The sequence below is a fragment of the Anguilla rostrata genome, chromosome 4, assembly GCF_018555375.3.
Source record: "Anguilla rostrata isolate EN2019 chromosome 4, ASM1855537v3, whole genome shotgun sequence".
NCBI classification, from domain to species: Eukaryota; Metazoa; Chordata; class Actinopteri; order Anguilliformes; family Anguillidae; genus Anguilla; species Anguilla rostrata.
In genome coordinates this window covers 50,363,893-50,384,365 of record NC_057936.1, presented here as the reverse complement: position 1 = coordinate 50,384,365, position 20,473 = coordinate 50,363,893, and the positions used below count along the sequence as shown (strand labels likewise).

The 20,473-nt window shown below is 41.7% G+C and overlaps 1 protein-coding gene across 2 annotated transcripts in view; it reads left to right on the top strand.

Annotated features, from left to right (window-relative positions):
* Positions 1–3,291: 3,291 nt before the first annotated feature.
* Positions 3,292–20,473, top strand: part of cpa6 (carboxypeptidase A6) — a 29,465-nt gene continuing 12,283 nt past the window's right edge. For both annotated transcript variants that reach the window (XR_010329656.1, XM_064333024.1), the window contains exons 1-2: positions 3,292–3,704; positions 14,866–14,941. Coding sequence is in view for 1 of the 2 variants with exons in the window: in XM_064333024.1 (XP_064189094.1) it covers positions 3,592–3,704; positions 14,866–14,941 (189 nt within the window). In the remaining variant the exon portion in view is untranslated. The remainder of the gene's footprint in view (positions 3,705–14,865; positions 14,942–20,473) is intronic.

Below are 20,473 nucleotides of genomic sequence, written 5' to 3'. Positions count from 1 at the left end.
AGGCTGTACTGGGCAGTTTTTTTTACCCTTCCACAAACCCCCAGAGCATCATATGCTCCAGCTAGATATTTTATGAATATGCCACTGTATCTCCCAGTTTCAAAACATTTAAAAACACATTACAGTTTTCTCTTGTCAGCTCTCCGATTCCATGTTAAATACATTTCTTCCAAAATATGAATGTAAAGCTGTTTTCAACAAACTATGAATTTATCTGAGCTTAGCAAGCATTGTTCGTCTACATGAAATACATTTTTTATTTAATGTGAGCAGCTTCAATGTACCAAGCGTATTCTCCTTAATTAGAATACATTTTTAAATCTTCAGTTATTGATTCAATTTATTAATTTAATCTGAATGAGCATTGCCTGAGGTCAGCTATGCCCCTGGGCCACAAACATCAAGAAAACAAGGAATGAAATGTTTATTCAGCTATTTACGTGACCTGAATAAGAAACATGAATTTACAAAGAAAATAGTGCATTAATACTTATTCTTTCCCTGTACTAAATTAAACCAAGCATTTGAATAAGAGCATTTAACAGACTTGGACATACACAGAATGGCATTATTGTCCAAATCGTCAGTGTCATGTTTTTCTCATTACCTGATCAATCACACTGATAAAGCATATGGGTCCGGTGGCCAGGCTTCTCCCAAAGGCTTGTGGGAAGGGATTTGCTGATTTTACATTGAATATGGTTTTTTTTCTACTGACCTGCGCCAAGGTGAACCTTGCTGGAACATGGAAACTTGCTGAAGGCTTTGGTCTGTTCTTTAGCACTCGAATATGAGTACACAAGGAAAAGTACACACCATTCAAGACAACAAAACAAGATTTAAAAATGTTAGATTTCCAGCTTTCATTTCACAAATGTTCTGTTAACTCGCTGCCTAGTTATCAAGGAACATTGCCTTATCACTGGGGAACATTCTAGTTTGACTTCCGGTTGGCAGTGAGATACTGTACTGTTTAAATGTAGACATTCCACAAATACTCTGAAAATATATTCACTGTTCCACATATGTTCTGTCATGGTCATGGAAAAATGTTCTTATGACACATATACTGTACAATTACTGGCAATACGCTCTGATGGTTGTTATTTACTTGTGAAGGAAACAGAGAAGGCATTTATCAATAAGACTTTGGTTTTTCCCAATAAAATTAACATGAATCATCACACACAACTTTTAACTAAAATAACAACTGAATAACATTTTAAGACCTTTCCTACAATGTCCCTTGTGACTAAAAAATAACTTTAAGAGGAGCAACCAGGAAACCAGAAAAATTTACGGGGTTGAGTGTTTACCCTAACATTCTGGTATTGTTTTGGGAAAAGTTGTTCACATGGTAATTAATTATGTATTTGCTATTCAGAAAAAAATGACGACTGCAAGCTATGTTTTACAAGGCTTTGTTAGCATAATGCAAAGTAAAACCAGTCTGTGCATTTTTGGTAATAAATGCAAGTTGACATGTCAACTATTAATAACTAAAGCTATAACACATCTATATTGCTAGAGAGGACCAGAATGAATGTTTGATAAGAAAAAGCAAGGTGATTATTGTGTATTGTGACACACTACAATGGAAAAGGGCAAAGAGGCATCAGGTCTAATCTCTTCCTTTACCCACTGTCATAGAGGCTTGCTGGCACATGCTCCGTTTTAACTGCTGCTACTTACAACCACTCTTTAACAGTGACAGTAACATTGTGGCCATTGCTTCTGTACCTCAAACAGAAGTTACCCCAGCAAATTCTTCTTGTTCTTATTAGGGAAACATTCAATATTTATATTATGATCCAATTTTGTAAGCAGAAATTGTATCTTATCTCACAGGTTCAGAAGTACTTTCATGAACAAATTTCACCCTCTTATCAGTACCGTGAACGAATACACTTGTTGTGAACCAAAGAGATGAATCTGAATTTGCATTACTTTGCAACTTAAACAGCGGTCACATGACCTGATGAGCCAACCAGATGGATGTCTCTTTGCTGTGGTGGGGTCAATGTCACACTCACACACGCACACGTACTCCAGAATAAAATATATGCATGATCTTTTCTTAAGAATTACTTAAGAATGCAAAACTTTCCTATCGACCGTGTAAAATGAGCTATAAAGTTTAAAGCTTCCAGTAACCTCTAAAAATGCTTCCAGTTCTATAAACACAGTGTTTCTCCCTTTAAATACTGACTACAGCATGGAGGGAGACATGCCTCACAGATCCTGTTTTTCTGTCGGATGCACTGACCTGGAAGCAGAGCTCCCGGACTGCAGTGTCTGTTTCAGAAATAATTTTGCTGTAATTGGGTGTAAAACAGGTGGCGCAGTGTTGACACTGGGAGAAATATCTGAAAAATGTGCTGCTGCTATGCAGTCACTAAGCCAAGGGCCTGGTAGATTGCCGTGACATTTTATCATGCCACTGGAGTATAAATACATTACCAAGCAAAAGCAAGCAGGCCCCTGAACAAATGAAATACTTCTGCAGTACAAACGATCATTCCGGTGACTAAGCCCAGTAGTCTTCAGTCTGTGTTCACCATGCCATACACGTGAGTAAGTAAATAAATAAATAAATAACTGGTTATTTATTGTGCCTTCTGCTAATATGACGCTAAATCTTCTGAACCCGAAATGCCACAACTCTTGCTTTATTACTTCACCTCACACTTTCATCTGGAAATTGAACACATTGCTTAAATTGTTTCAGGGTTTTCAGTCATGGTGATTTACTTGAAAAATAAATGTGTTTTCTGAGGCAAGCACACACAACTGCTACTGCATAAACAAAGAGAATGAAGTTATTTTTAAAAATCATTATTAAAAGTAAAGTAAGAGTTCAGTTCATTTATTTTTGTTAGAAGTTACGAGTTGTAGTATTGAAATGTACTGAATAACGTTATAATAATCCATTAAAGACTAAAATTGGACTAAAGAGTGACTTTCAAGTTTGAAACCATAAATATGAATGCACACAAACTTTGTAATGCACTTGTAACGTGTAAACCTAACCAAATGCAGACTACACAGGGAAATAAACAAGAGGAATACAGTTAAGTTAAAAGGAAGCAGGTGACTTGGCCAGAGCTTCCACTGCATTGAATAATAGCATAGCCTGAGCCTCCTTTCATTTGACGAGCTTGATAACTCGCTCTTGCGCTTTCGTATCAACCGGCCGCTGCTCCTCCCTCTCCAAAATCCAGCCGCGAGAATCTCCAGTTACCAGCCTCCCTGACACTAGGTCACGTGATGACGATCCTCCTCATTTTAAAAGAACTAGAATTTCCCGAGGTCCCACCAGAGGTTCAAAGTGCCAGGCACCTCTCGGGTGCCAACTATACGACTTTCACACTCTGACCCGATCTACCTCACTATCACGTCGTTGTAAACAGGGGGCATACTACTGAGCTCAGCGTTGCGACCGCAAGCGGACCCCTTGGGTTTTCAAACCTGTTGACAGTCGACCTCTCTCCTTTTTGCCCTTATTAATCACAAGTTTCTATTTTAGCTATGCGCAAAGTCTAACTTTAGTCTTGGAAGCTGTGCCTTGTTCTCAGTGTCGTTTATATTAGTATGGAATTAGCTTTCAGAAACACAGTTAATGTCGCAGTTATTCTGGGATGTGTAATCATCTCCAGTAACTCATGTCCAGTCGGAGCCTACCTCTACAATAATCGCTATGCTGGGTAAGTGATGCTGACTTCGGGGACTCATTGCAATGCTTTATTGTTTATGTGTAAATATTCTCAACCAATTATTCATGCATTTACCATTGAGGGAACTAACGGTTCCCATCTCTTCTTTTTAAGAATATAATCAATATCGTATCGGATCTGATTTTGTTTTCTGGCATGAACAAGTTTTTGCTGTTCAGAGCGCCGTTCCCTGCAAACATTTTGTTGTATTTATGTTTCACTCTGATGGAGGCACTGCTAGAGATAACGCTGCACCTCTGAATGTACTGACTATTTCCAACTCCTGTTGGCTAGTTTTCGTTGTTGTTTTAACGTATTTATGACCACAGAAGAAAAAACCAAAAACAATTTTTCAAGAGCATGATAAATAATAAATAGGCGTACTAATATATTTGAGTTGAAACTAGTTAGTCAGAACTGCAACACAGAAAATACATAAAATAAGCTTGATTGTGACGCAAAACGCGTGAGATGTGTGTAGACACTATTTAGAATGCATCTTCCCCACACAGGTATGTCCTGTGGATATGTGCATTTCTCGTGGTTTATTAGGCTATTATGTTTAGTGGACAAATCTGCCAGTGAGTAAACAATAATGTGAACCATAATAGTTGCACATGGACTCTGCACACTAGAATGTTCACTGTTACATCAACTTTGATAGAGCAGATTTTACTCAGATAGGGAACATGTAATCCCTACTGAGTTCATATAACCAATTTGTTTTTGTTTTTTTACATTTTACTGGGTAATGACTGTGTGGAGTGGGAGGAGTATGAATGGCTCTTCTTTTAGTGGCTAAAGCAGGTGAACCTGCTGCCTCTCCTCTGTACCACATTGGACAAAGATGCACATAACAAGGCAAACTTTTTTTAGTGATATATCACATTTGGAAATGTGCCATGTGATACATTAGCCCGTGTTTGAAACTTGGAAAAGGTTTCTTACTAAAAAATGTTCTCAAGCCAACAACTAAACCTGCACTGAAATATGAGTGCTCACATTCACGTCTCAGCCAGCGCACACAACTGTAGCGTTTGTATGGAATTCACGGTGACCGGGAATCTCCTGGGGTGTTCAAGGGGGCATGGAGAGGCCACCATTGGTGGAAAGCCCATCCCCAGCTCCAGGCCAGCTCTAGCTCCACCACCCCACCCAAACTCCAGCTGCCACATGTATCTCGGCTTTTATTAGCTGAAAATCGAAAAAAGCAGCCCCCCCCCCTTCTGTTTGACAGAAAAGGATCACTGCTCATTCACATTGACATTCTGAAAAGTTGTCAAAATAGTACCACTTAATGTGTCATACTGATGCAGATATACAATGAGCAGCCAATCTGTAGCAGCACAGGGGAATCTTTAAAATATCTGTGCATGTTACATGGACCTTCCAGTCATTCTTGCACTACACTTCTAAAAATACACTTCTCTTCTGAAGCATCGATGCTGTGTTATCAGAAAATAATATATATTTATTTGAATGAAGTCCTGCTTCCTGCTCCTACTTCTGTAGGTTTCAGTGAACAATTTAAATTCTTCCTGCAGTGCTGTGGGAAACCTTATAGAGAGTGACAGTTTGTGGGCATCATTAGCCAACAAAGAGCATCTGCTGGTAAGAGTGGGGCTTTGAAAACAGACTGAAAAGAGAGTACCGATGGTTATGACAGATCAAAGTCTGTGGTCTGCTGGGACTTGTGAGGAATAAAAGCATTCAGACGGTTCTGAAGATCATATTGTACTATTTTTTGGCCATTTCCGATTTTAAGGTTGATAGTGTGTTTTGAATTCTATGGGGGGCACACATCCTCATATTGGATATCGATGTGAAAGCTGATAACCCAAAGGAAATTCCTATGTCTTTAACTCTCATCAAAGCAAGATGTAGGATGTATGCCTATCTGTTGGAAATATGAAGTTTGCTTCTTCTTTAAAATAGGAAAATTACATTTTCCCTCAAAATTACAACAGTATGCATTTAATAGAACAATGAAGATGTTTAAAGAAACTCAGATGGTGGACAACAACAGATGTCTTCATATTTTGACCCAGTTTGTCTTAAAACAAAGTAATAGCATGTGTTTAGATAACTAAAGATGTTTAGAAATCAAATGCTGTTTTGGATTTTGGTCTAGGAGATTTAAATGATAATACCTCTGTAGTTATGAATTCGTTTCCTCTTTTGAAATACTGTAGTTTTTCTAGTGTTTTCTGCTATTCTGAAGTTCATCCAAGGAAAGTGTACCACCCAACGTTTGTTTGGTCCAATGTCTTCTGGCAGTTGTGCTCCACATTGTAAAATCCTCCTTCTTTCATTTTGTATCACATAAAAACGATCCTGGTTGCTAATGATTTTAGTCACTCATTGGGCAACATTCTGGGTTTGCTGAACACGACAGAACTGAGCAGCATTGCTTTGATACACATTTTTTAATTGTAAGTGGCAAGTTAGTCTCAGTCTTGATAGGATGTATTGGAAGAGACAATGAAATCCAGTCCCTAGAGATAGCCCAGTCAATTAAGCACCTATTTTCTGGATTCAGGCACCATGAGAAGCTTTTCCACTGGGAGCGTTTGGCACTCTTGAAGGCACACTGTACCTGACAGAAGAATAACAAAGCACAACAGCAGAAGGAAGTTTTCTATGTTTTAGAAATGTCAAACTATTTCAGAAGGTCTCCTTAGGCATTGAACTGTGTTTTTTTTAATCCAGCCCCAAAATATTGAAATTATTCAAACAACTATTCAAACAAATCTGAATAAGACATCAAATTGAGTGACTTGTAGACATCAAACAGAGTATGAATAGAAATGGAATTTATTTGGTCAAAGCCAAGGTTGAAGTGAATTTTATTAACCCAGAATGGGGAAATTCAAGTGGTCATGGTACACTATCAGAAGACGTACAAAAATAATAAAAATGCAATGAAAAATAATAAAACTACAATAAAAAGAATAAAAAAGTAAAATCAATGTTCAATGCAACATTCCCCTCCCAGTCTCCCAGACACACACACTCACATGCACACATACACACATATACCTTCACCCAATGAAGATATATGGTGCGTAGCCCTTGGAAACTATTTTACCTATCATAATTGTCTATTATGTAGCAATATGTTTACATAGTTGCCTATTTTACTACATACAGTAATTAATGAGCTATGGGAGAGAAAAACCAATCTATGTGCAACAATAGTACCTATCTTTTACAACTGTTTTCTTTTACTAAAAGTATGGATCTGACATCCACTGGAATTTTAAAAGAACAGACCTAGCACATCCATTGTGTGTCCCCCACATATGTGTGCATATTAGTAATGAGCTGACTTACACTTATGTGGCTCTCCAAGTAGTTCATGTCTGACATAAGTCTTCCTGGTTGAGCAGAAGTGTTCATCTTGACTGATTGTTCTGTGTTTCTGCGAGATTTGTATTTCAGTGTGTTGTAGTTTAAATGTTTAACTGTGCTGGAAAATGATAAATTAAGTCTCCTGTCAGCTACCTATTTATCGCCATAAAAATGTAAAAGAAGAAAATTCAGTATTTTGGCGCTTTTCACGTTCTACGTTTTCATTATTGGACCAGGATGCTGGCTAGCTAAAATTCAGTAGCCCATTTCACAGATGGATCAAAGTTCAAGTCCCAGAGTTTATGATATTATAGGGCATTCTGCCCGACTATGAAACACACAGCTCAACACAGACCAGGCTTCAGAAGAGAGCCAACAAACATCAACAAACAAGAGTCATTCCTGGGGGATTTTAGGCCACTTTCTTCACTGTCTTCTCATTGGTGGTCTCGCCAAGGACCAAAGGGGACGTTTTAAAGGGGACTGACATCGCAGTTCCAGGCCGGTCGTTTCACACAGACGTGTTGTGCTGGCCGGGTCACCTACTGGCGGCTTCCCTATCGGGGACACTCCCCTCGCGGGCTCTGAAGTCCCGCGCAAGGCCTTTTGTTCCCTCTCACTTCAGCCACGCATGATCACATCCCACCTTTGTTGGAGGGGGCGTGACTTCCTGCATTGCAGCGGGAAAACGGCGGAGTGGATTGAGGAACACAAAGAAGGAGAGAAGCACAGAGGACGACAGACAATGGGCCCTCGCTGTAAACCCAGGCGAGGTGCTAATGATGTGTGGGGAGCCGTGAGTGTGGGGTAAAGAGCCTGTCTCTTTTGCTCTTCTAGTCTCGAGTTGTTAAAAATAACCATTGAGAGTAACCAAACTGACCAAAAAAGAGGGACATTTGCATTTTAATTGGAGACATTCCAAAAAAAAAAAATTGTGTCTTGTGAACCGTGATTGAACAGTTGCCCAAACCTTTTTTGGATAAGTTTGTCAAACACACTGTTGGGAGGAATTGCCCGAGGGAAAGCATTATGTTCGTTTCACTGAACTGAACATTTCACTGCTCATTTGAGACTTATAATAGACATATGAGTCTTATAATAGATTATTAGACGTTATTCCTAGGCCATGCTCAAATAACTGAAAATCTGGCTGAGAAATGAACTATATTTATATCCTATGACACACACATTGCTGTGCTAACCAAGCCAGGACATTCAGCAGTATGTGAAATAAACAAAACCAGCTTTTCAACATGTCCCTGTATACAAACGAAGACAAAGATGGCTGCAGTGGCTGGTCTAAATCATGCACATATCGCATTAGAGCCTGGCAAACCAAAGCAAACGTGTCAGTACTGTTTGTAGCTGCTGGTGATTTAGTGCGCAGTAAGATGGCGGGACCATGATATGCTGTGACACAGAGGATGAGAGAGAGAGAGTTGTAAAATTGGGTCCCATTGTGAGGCTCCCCCATACCTCCGGCGGGCCGCCTAGCGCGGGGCGATCAAGTGCAACATTCAGCACCTCCCCGTGCGTGTCACCGGGTCCCGAGTTCGCCTCGGCGTCCCCGCAAAGCACCACCGGGCTCCACACACACGGGCCCTGAATGCCGCCCTTTGTCTCAGCCCTGTGAGTGAATGCACCCCCAGAAACGTTGCTCATTGGATGAACACTGATGCCGGGTCGCAGAATCACGCCTGTGTCCCTTTGGTCTAACATCAGCAAGAGAAATAGCTGTATGTTTATTCTTTTGTTTTTTAAAATTGATCTAATCCGTAGATGCATTTGATTTATGATCAGGAGGAAGAGGTTTTATTCCCATCCCTCAGTCCTACATTGTCAGTAGAAACTGAAGAAAAGATTCAAGGAAGGAGGGATATTGCGTAGTAGGTTAAATTCAAGGGAGCCGTGCTGCTCCTTACCTCTGTCGTTAATAAAGAAGTGCTGCTGAGTTACAGTACAGCACAGGCGCTTTGGAGGGAGTTATGGACTCAGTGGAGAAAAATGTGTCTCTTGCCTGGTTGGACCCCCCACCAGATTTATAGTTAGAAATGTGACCACTGTGATTTGTTCAGTTAGATAAACGTGCCTCCCGGTCGCACAGTTTGAATGATTCAGTTGGTGGTTGGAAGCCAAAAAAGGCAGCTGGAGAGATAGTTTGATCAAGACGATCTGTGAGACTGGATGCATCTGAAGCGAATACATTTCTTCTGCTGCCTATTTTTCCTCAAGGGAAGCAGTGCAGTGTGGGGGCCCGGGGAGCTTGGGTGTTACACTATCAAACTTACTCTCCTTTCTCAATTTTTAAAGCTCCTTTCACATGATGGAATTTTTCACTTTCCTAATCTGCACGTCCACGGTGGAGATACAAATTTTGGGGGTTGCAGAGCACTGACCAAAAACCTAAACCTTCCCTCCCTTTTGGCCAATTAAGTGCCACCCTGTGGGTCTGCTCACAGGCAGCTCATTCATGGTTAGGATCTGATTCCAGACCATAGAGGAAACTAAACAAGTGTTTTACTTGGCTGTGATTTTCAGAAATTTCCACATTACGTCCCTCTTCCTAAATCTTTAATACGAATACTTAAATTTCCATAATCATCCCATAACCATCTTGTGAAAAAGTTTTACAGATGAGTGCAGACTTACTGTCCAAGCAGACCTCTCTGACTTGTTTGCTTGAATTCTGATGTGAATCTTAATACTAACAGTTAACTGCTGTATCATTTGGGAAAGAGAGGTGTGGCTGGAAGGATGTTTGTCTCCACAAAATCAAGATGTGTTCTTATTCTGTTATCTGAAATGAACAAATCCAGGGTCTCTGCATCAGTGAAGCTGGATTGGCAGTCTAGATAAGACCTTAATGCAATTAATTTAAAAACAATAATCTTATTGAAGTTGATTACTACACAAAACTGTTTTTAATTAAGAAGATATGCCAGGGAAATACATATGCTCTTTTATTTTATCTGCCACCAGTAACATTTATTAAGCTAGTAATGCTTTGTAAAAAAAAATGTTACTGGTGAAATATATTATTGGAGCTAAAATCTGCATACACTGGCCAGGATCTGGAACAGCCATTGCAAAGTATTGTGCAAATGAGATATAAAGATATAAATTCTTTTTCGCCTCAGTCTTATCTGCCATATTAATTTCACAGCTGTTATTCAGTCATTGTTTGCCAGCTCTTCTGTATTTCAGTGTCATTTCACAGCATGAAAGATCATTGAAAGTACCTGGGTAACTCAGTAATTAAGGTGAGAGCTGCTCTTCACAGGCTTCACAATTCAGTTATCAGATCACTTTACCATTTTTTTTAGGTCATGCGTTTGCATCATTGCGTTCCATTTCAGAACGCCAAAGAGGGACCAGCATCTGTCTCCACCTGTCAGAACGAGGTGGAGAATCAAAGGAAATTCCAGCCAATATCAAAGTCACTTCCTGTAATGTAGAGTTCAATTCATTTACCTCTCTGTATGTCCACATCAGAAGTATAACCTGGCTTTTGAAGTGCAGGATATTTGGAGTTCTCTCTCTCTCTCTCTGGACTATTACATTTCTGGAAAATTGATGTTTATATTTTTCCTTTGTTGCCATACCTAAAAAATGCAGCCAGTGAACAACAGCCTCCAAATGGTTGCACTGTTTCTGACTGGCCTTATTGTAAAACTGTTGTGCTTTGGCACATGAATAGCTCATTATGTGCTCTTTTTACGAAGTTAACAAGCTGATAATTGCATAATAGTGAGCAATCATACCAGTTTACAAGTTTATTTATTTTAACAACAGCTAATTTTATTTTGAATTATTTTGTAATGAAGTCCTTCAACTAAGGACTCTCTGTCATCAGTTAAACAAATTTCTTTCAGATGAGATGCGGTAAGGGTCTGTTCATTTAGCAGATCATTTGACCGTTCCCCATGCGTTGACTTGAAGTCTTTCTATGGCACTCACCCATCATTATGGTGCTCTGCTCAGCGTAGATATGGGTCCTATTTATACTGCATTAATGAGGGAGATGTTTTGGCTCTGTGTGTGAGATGCTGCTTGGATAGAGAAGACTCTCCTCAGCTCATTCCTGTATGCAGTGTGTGAGCTTTTGATGTCTTCATGGGGACTAAGCTGTCATATCCATCTTTAACCTTCACAGTGTTTCATATGATTTATCTGGCTGCAAATCTGGTCTTTGATGTGCACTGCATTATGGAATATAAGGAAAACATAGCACTGTATTACCGCAGTGCAGTTTTGTATGGCTGGCAGCTTTCTCAGTTGTTTTGGTACAAGGTGACTTGGACAAAGACTTCTCAGCACCACAGTGTGTCTCCTTCATTCCTCTCAAGGTTAATGCCATGTTTACATACTGGTATCCCAGAGACTAACAATAAAAAAATAGTAAGCATGGTCAATAATGTGATTTCACCGTTGTTACCTGCATATCCGTCAAACTAAACAATATTTTCCACCATACCTTTTGAGGACCCAGGGCAGAACTTTCCCATTATTTTCCCGAATTCTTGAAAGTAGTCAGATGAGTCTTGGGTGAACCACATTATAAATACATCTGCTTTCACACATTCCCATGTCTTCTGTCTTTTAACAGACCGTTAATCTGCTCAAATAGCACACATGAAGGGATTACAGGCCCAGAGGGCTGGGAGGGTGTCCAAGGACATTTTAGGACATCCTAGGTAATGACGCTGAAGGCCCTCTGCAGTATGAAGTTGTCAGAGGATTCGCAACACCTTTAGACCAGGACCGGACCACGTCTTTCAGTTAATGTAGCAGAGAACACACAATGGAGCAAATATCAAACTATGCCTTTTTGGGTCTATGCTGGTGTGACAGGCTACATGGTTTGAAGATAATCAGACCTTGCATTCATTCTGCAAAGCCAGTATATCAAGGATAGATCATGCAGTTTTTCAGCCAAACCGGTTAAAGGGTGGTTCCCAGTAGTCATGACAGTTGCTGCTTCCAAGATTTGTCATTATGTTTCTTGCGAGCTTATCCATATCTTATTTGTCTTTGTTCAGGGAAAGGATTTTTTAGTTTGGTGTCAATATTTCTTAATAATTTGGCATGAGTTGAAGGTTGTTGTGTATTCTATATGTAGGAAATCTGCTAACTCTCACGGTATAGTATGAATTGCTTGGAGAATTTCAAGCTGATTTTCTTGTGTAATTTAAAACTCCTTGAACAATGCTGTAATCCTATAATGAGACATCGTCAAAATTGTTGCACCGGTTGACCCCATGATCACATTACTGAATCCTTACAGGTATGAGGACCACTCCCTTATGTTTGAGCTGCTTCTTATAATTGTATGTCATTTTCTAGTTTAATATAAAGGAAAGGAATCAACTTTGTAACTGTGGCAGAGATAAATGTGGCAGTGTTAAATGATGTTCACGAGTGAAGCGAATGCTAATCGAGCTCTGGAGTGCTTTGATGTTGTCATGAAGTGTGTGTGGAGCAGATTACAGGTGCTGACCACATGCTTGTGGAATTGAGCAAGCGAGCACGCAGGCTAATCAAAGTGTCCCATGCAAACCCATGAGAGAGAGCCCAGGCTATGGAACTCCTCGCAGGAAGCATGAGCAGTTTCCACTTCACAAAAAGGTCCAAGTTAGCCTGCTAGACATTGTGTGCAGATTCATGTGAGATCTACCTCAAAGCTAATTTGTAGCCCATTTTACATGTCTGTTGTGGCTCTTTTGATGTTCCACAGACATTTGTGTTGCAGAAGTTCTCACAGATATGGGGCTTTCTCGTGACCTGCGTCTGTCCTTTTAACTTCCTCCTCAGTCCAGCGCACTCATGTTTAAGTGCGAACGCAGTTACTCAAAGCGCATAAAACACTTCATTCAGATTTATGGGAATTTAGTTCCCAGATGTGGAATTATCTAATACAGCCATCATAGGCAGCTGTTATATTACCTCCATAGGGCATGGAGCGATGGCAACAGTATAAGGGGTATTTAGCGTTGCGGGTGTTCCGATTACACAAACCCAACCCTGTCAACAGTAAGCGCCGGCACCGTGTGTCTGCTCGGCCCTCGTGCCAGAGCTGTCCGCTGCCAGAGACGAGCTGCCCATTTCCATGATCTGTATTTATTTTTGGTCCCCTCGCTTCCGTCCTCTCTTACGCAAGAGCTCTTACAATGAGCATGATTGAATAGAGTACATACAGGACACTTTGTGAAAACCTATCAGGTTATGGGACAAGGCTGCTGACAGGGTCGATCCTACCCAAGGGCAAACTGAGTTATGATTTTGCGGGGATTACACAGAGAACAGGAAGGCAGCAATGACCAGGCTAAAGGACTGGCCAAGCCTTCGCATTAAACAGCTGTGGTTTGCAGACCCCTCCCATGGTGATTAAGTTGAGTCGTGCTGAGACGTCTTTTGAGGCAGCCTATTCTGAAGCAGGGCCACCTGAAAGAAACGTGTAAAACGCAGAGTAATCAATTCTGTCTGGGTAGAGAGCAAGGCGACTACTAAGGCAATTATTGCCAGAGCCGAACATGCCAAGATTGCTTTTTTATGCCGTCCTTGGGAGCTCCCATAAGAGGCATCTGGTTACAGAAACCACCCTTTATATTACTTTCTATTAGTGTGGTGTTGACATGCATCATTGCTGTGTATTTGCTATGAAGCTGTACAAATGGAAAGAATGGTTACTGCTCAGTACTCAGCCTTACCTATGATTAGTCTGGGTTGCGTTTGTTTCTGTGTGTTGCCATCCATTTCATTTGTAATGGCTGGGATGTAATGGCATTTTGGGAATATATGTTACGGCACTTTTATTGAATTGTACCCAGTTGTGCCGTTCACACTGTAGGTCCTGCTGTGTAAGGGCTCATACTACATGAATAAATAATGCCTGTATATGCGAAGAACCACAGTGGTTGTCTTTTTCTCTTTTTGAAATAAGAAAATTGAAAAATACAATGCCAACATGATGCTCCTGCTCAGGCTTAATTTATTTCCTCATTAATTGTGTGTATTTGTCTTGGCAACAAGCATTATATATATTATATATATATTTATTTTCACTGAAGCGTTGCAGCAAGTGTGAAATGTGACTGTGGTCACATTTTCTGTGGTTCCCATGGTTGAGACTTGGAATGGTTTTCTTTCCCTAATGAGATCTGCAGAGAAACCCCTTCCTTGATCCGTACTACTAAACAACCGAGAGTCACACCAGCCATATCCTCAGCTGTGTTCCAGAGAGAGCAGGTGGCCGTTCTCCTGAGTGAAAGAACAAATGTTGTTTTATGTTGAGGTTTCTCAAGATGACGGGTTTCATCATGCAGAAAAAGGTCTGGGGGTCTGGGGGTCTGGGGGCCTGAGGGTCTGTGGGCCTGAGCCCATGGAACCCTGCTGCTGAACTGTAAGCAGAGCTCACCTTCCCCTGTAGTCTCACCGTGACTGTGTTTCCATTAGTGCTGCTGGAGTCCACTCTCAAGAGTCACAGTAAAAAAGGTGCAAAAAGCTCTATGGAAACAGGTGAACAGCTGACTTAAATAAGAGCAATTAGCGTAAAGAATACCTAAATTATTCTCAGGCATTTATTCTATGAAGACATTCCTGAATACATTTTTCATGCCTTCGTGTGCAGCTAGTGTTCATGAAATGTAGTTCTTGGCTCTAAAGGGATAATGTGTCAGCTTTTCCCCCTTAAAAGCCTTAAAAACTCCACGTAGAGGCGTGGTTCCGACCCAATTTTTGCGGGGGGCTTTTTTCAAACACTTTCATTGAATGAAATGTCCTGATTGTGTTCTTGTTGTTGCAGAGATCAAGTTATTAGAGTGACCCCGGTCAGTAATGGAGAAGTCGAGGAGCTGAGGAGGCTATTTGCAAATTTGACGGTGAGTCTGGTTTTTCGGTGTCTTCCTTACATGCAGATCACGTCTGTATTCTCTTACACAAGCATGTCTCTTCTAATGCTTTCAGTTTCTTACAGAGTAGTTTGTCAAAACCCTTTCAGGTTATGGGACAAGTAAGTTATATGGCTGATCCTACTAGAAGGCACATTTTGAGTTACGTAATTGAAGGGATTAGCGTGCTAAAAGTGAATTACACAGATTGATTGCTGTCCACCAGATATTAATCCAAGACAGAATGTGTGTCCCTTTTAACATCTGACATTAACATATTATTTACACATCCCACATTTTGGTTCATTTCAGTCTCTGCTTGGGAGCCTTTATGAAATTATTTATTTCAAAATCTTAATATTTATCTCAGGGATAGATTCCCAGGACCCTGCTGAAATGGTTTGCAGAGGCCGGATGAAGAAGTGGTGGTCACCCATTGGTTGAGTGGGATGCTCTCCCATGTGAAATAATGAAGCTCCCACCTCTGACTCTCTTCCACTCATGAATCTTCTGGCTTTGAAATCCTCCAGTAGGAGGATTAAAAGTACAGTGTATTTCACAAATAGAACTGAAGGGAGTCAAGTAAGCCAGGCCATGTGTTATGCATTGCTATGTTCCAAATCAGTGGTTTCTAACTTAACAAATTCGGGCCACGCTCTCTCTTGATTCATTTTTTATTTTCATTTTGTCTTAACCAAACTCTTTCACTGAGGGGTGTCTCGTGGCGCAGCCTTGTAGAGCACTGTCCACATGCTCATTACAAGCCGCAACGTCGGCGGTTCGAGTCCGACTGCACCACCTTTGTCGCACGTCTCTCCGTCATTCTTTCCCAATTCTTCCTGTCTCTCTACACTGTCCTGTCCAATAAAGCTGAAAAGCCCATAAAATATATATATATATTTTTTAAAAACTCTTTCGCTGATGAGTCCAGACAGGGTGCCATAGCTCCTCCTCACTGAAGTTCACACGCTGAATTCCAGTCACGCCCACAGACCCCAGCTTTTCGGCGACGCTCGGTAGCCAGTGACAGCGCGGGTGACGGGGGACGTCCCAGGACACGTCCAAAGCAGTCAGAGAGAGCCCGCTTCATCACTGGCGCCACTGAGGCCTGTCAGCGACAGACGTGTCACGGAATGGAGCTAGCTATGGCTCTGAGATCCATCCATTTCAGAAACAAAGAGAGGGCTCCCAAACCGCAGAATCCCACAGTACCACAACGGAAGAATTGGAAGACCCTCCCTTATGCTGGGTCCCTTACTGCAGTCAGGAGCTCTGTCAGATCACTGGGAGAGAATACACAGAACGTGGGCTGCGTCTACTGCACGAAAACGTGTCACCACCGCAGCAACCAAGCAAGAGAGTGTACAGAGTGTACTGCAGTGGGCTGCGGTGGAAATGTCACCAGTGAGAACGATAGAAGGAGGGAGGACCACTGGAGGCAATGCATCACCTCGTTTTTTGCTTGGTCCCTGGCACATTTGGGAGTAATTACACAGCAATTCTCGGGTATCCGGGAGAACCCCCCAACACACCCCAATCCAAATAATGGCTACAATGCAAAAAAATGGTGGGAAAGCAGTAAATATTCCCCGGTGCCAAGCAGTTGTGTAGAAATTGGGCTCATATTTCGTACGCAGAGGGCAGTCTGGAGGTAGAGCCTGCAGCTGCAGAGAAGGAGGAAAGTATCAGATGGTAGAGTGTGGGAATGCACCTCACTGAGGGGTATATCAGGAATCTGTGGGATGAAGGGTCTAAGGATGGCTGCTGAACTGTTTACTGTGAGGAATAATGACCAGTAAGACCAGTTTCACTGTTGTTAGGATATGCTTTCTTTGGTGTGATACTCTCAAAAGTACTCTTGCTGCACCCAATAGGAATGGCACAGATCATCAGTATTGCTTAGGTTAATTTACTTGGTCAATCATTTTGTATTCATTAGCCGAATCTTGGGAGTTTTCATGGGGGCATGAGATTTTGCCTAGTATGTACTGGATTCAAAGGAAAGTCCACCCCCCTCCCAGATGTGGGACACCAAATATACAAGAAGCTGAATTAGTTATTAGAAAATGGAGACTCATGAACTAAACATGTTTTACTCTTTACAGTTCCATACAGACTGTACCATAGGGGCTGCACTGGCAATATGGCTTGTGGTTTAAGCAGGTCTGTGGCCATTTAAAAATTTAAGATTAATATAAAAGTAATAGCTGTGCTCAGATGCAATAACTAGAAAATTCAGCTGCCTAACGCTATGCTGTTTCAATGCAGTGTGTGCAATGAAATAACATCATGAATAACAGGAGCTCTTTACTCTTAGCTCTCTTTATTTAAACTGTACATTTAGATTGACATTTCCCTGCTTTTTTCCCAAGCAATATGTTTGAAATCTTACACTTAATATATGTATGCAGAGGAGGAAAGTCCAGGGGTCAGAAATTAAACTCCTGCCGTGTGTCCAGCTGATTTCACTAATTAATTTTACCTCCTGGTTGACAAATTGTGCTAATTAGCAAATCCAAGTCATTGGAACAAAATACTTTGTGAGCCTGGATTTTCTGCCTCTGCTAGTAAGGGGCTGCTGGGTGGCTGGGCCTGTGAAGCACTGTTCAGTTCCAGCAACGGAGGTTGCAATGAGCATTGCAGCGTGAGCATGATGGATCTTCCAAAATTGTGGTGAAAAAGGGAGCAAAAGCAGAAATATATGGCATACGTCAGAAAGATACAGTATCTCTTTCCCGAGCTATGCTTCATTTTGCGTGGGCTCCACTGCGGTAAATTTAATGTATGCTGTAATGCTCAAAAAAAATCTGTGAACACGTTGCATTATCCGTTGCCAACTCGCAAGTCCCGTTTGATTTATGAGAGCAATACTAATAAAATTTTAAATGGGATACCTTTTCTCAAAGTTTATAAATATGTTTTAACTTAAAACTTTTAAGTTCAGAAAGTACACTTTCTTTTACTAAGTTAAAATGCACTATTTTTCACACTCTAGAGAATGGGAAAATGTGGGCAGGGCAAGTTGTAGGGCCTTGGGAGTCTCCACTCCAAGCTCCTTGCAGGAACATGGTGCTCCACTCCAAGCTCACGAGACCCTCTGCGAACCATTAAAGCAGTTTGTCTATTATTATAGCGGGGTGCCAGCCTGCTTGTGCCCGTGTCGTTCTCAGAGAGAGAGGGGAGCCAGCTGCTCCGCTCATTCCTCGGCTGGGAGCAGGAAGGCGATAAACAGGCAGGTCTGCAGCCGGACCCGTCCGCGGGTCAGAGGCTCTCCTCGGGGTGATCGTTCCAATCTGCCGCTCATTTTCACGAGCTGGAGCAGAGGCGGCGAGCAGGCCGGAAACGCTTTTTGCGCTTGATGAGGGGACGCCGTCCGGCGAGCTTATGGGACGCCCGCGCCGCAGACCGCAGGTACTCCTCACCCTCTCGCCGTTGTTTTTTTTTTTTTTTTTTTGCGCAGAGCCGGCCCACCTGCTTTGCAGAGACGCCATGTTTCTGATGGCGTTCAGGCCGAACCGGCCCTGTGAGGCCGCTGATTGTGAACTGCTGGAGATTCACCGACACGCATTACGGCGATCGGCTCGGATCAGGTGTCAGCTGGGTGATTCGTGCGGAAGTGGGGGGGGGGCTGTTTCACGTGGGGGGGGGGGGGGTGACCTTGGAGAAATTCACACCACATGTGATAGCAAGCGCTCCAGGGTGAGGGACACTGTGCAGATTGTGCAGATATGGGCGATGTCCTGTACTGGTGCGTTCGGTTGTGGTCCTTGAACACTAGCTTTGGGCTTCCTCAGCACTCACACAAATCCATGTTTTCCTAAAACCCTGAGTGTAACACTCCCTCCTGTGTTTTCACAGACTACACCCACTGCTTTATGGAATCTGGAATGGAAGGCTTTCAGGGAACTGTGTTGCCACTTCAATTGCTACTGAATATTTTGAATATTTATTTATTTTATTTCTTGCATTTCAGTTTCCCCAATTGAGAATAGGCAGTTTAGCCTCTCAGGCAACTGCTGTGTTTGCTTCACCTGCACTGAAGCTCATGAACTCCTCCGACAAGCTCACCTGTGAGCCAGCGGCTGTTTTGCTCATTACAAGCTAGACGGTTTTCTAGGAAAGGCAGGAGGCGTATATCTCAGTGATGACAACTGGTAGCCCACGCACACCTGGTGCATTGCCAGGAATGAGCTAACGTAGCAGCAACCGGAGGAACGCTGGGCCACTTAGACCCACCCTACCTTGTCGGGATGACGGAAAGTGTGTTCCGCCACAGCGGGCTTCCAGTCCTAGTCAGCCCACGCTCAGGATGTATTAGCTGCAGGGCCCAAACTGCCATTCAGCCCTGCCCTCAGTGGCTTGGAAGCCCAGATGTGGCAGACAATTTAATATAAAGAAATCTGAATGTATCTTGGCTTCACTTTTGCTGTGCAAAGTCTTAAACAAAATGTGCGTACTGGTACTCATTATGTTTGTGAAAAATAATAGCTGTAGTGCAACTGTTGAGAATATTAAAACTTCTGTGTACAACAATTGTACAGTTAACAAAAAAACAAATTAGTAAGTCATTCGGTTCTCAGTTTTTTGATAGAAAAGGGAAAGCCAAACCCATTAGTCATACGCTGTAGTAATGTAATTTAGTTTGCTCGATACAGTGCTTTTTTAGTGTGATTTTGAGATTTAAGTTAGAGATTTAAGGTGTCAGTTACTGCCTGCAAGCCTAGTATTAGCACTTAGCTTTTGAATGGCATTTCCCAGGTGTGCGTCATGCTGCCTTAGTGGATTACAGTGGGCTTTGCAGTGTCCAGAAGATTTCAGAATTTCCAGTGTTTTCTGTTAAAGATACTATTATAAATGCAGATAGAAAATGGAGTGAAGTCCCAGGTATTCCAAAGAGTTATAATGGAACTGGAACAGAGAGAATCTGTAGGTTTTCATGACTTACAGTGGTGTTATGAATTGAGCTCCTAAGCTTCAGGATTGAATTGAGCTGGTGGTGCTCTACAAACTGGAACCTTTGAGTTGATTCATCACTGTATTTAGAATGGAAACAGATATTACTCATGAAGGACACTCATACTCGCTCAAGCATTCTTACAGTAGCCTATATGAAATATAGTAAAATGTGCTTTGATAATATTATTATTATTATTACTATGTTTAAATGTTAGAGCATTTAAAGCATTAATGTGGCCAGAAGAGAATGTATAATACCAAATGAGCTACAAAAAATATTCACGGAAAAGGTCCCAGCATTTTTACACTACATGCAGAGCAATAGATAGCAAACTCATTGTGTACGTGGTAATGAATATGGTTATTCCTCCGCATTACACTCAGAAAAGCCATGGATTAGTACCACTAATGATTGCTGTTTACAGTACTGCAGCGCATTGGTAATTGATATCCATTAATCTTGTTGCCTAATAGGCTGGTTATTTCATCCAAACCCCGCTGCATAAGCACTTGGCAGGTGGTAAAAGGGAGCTTTTGCTGCTGGAAACCTCTGGTTAAACACAGGGA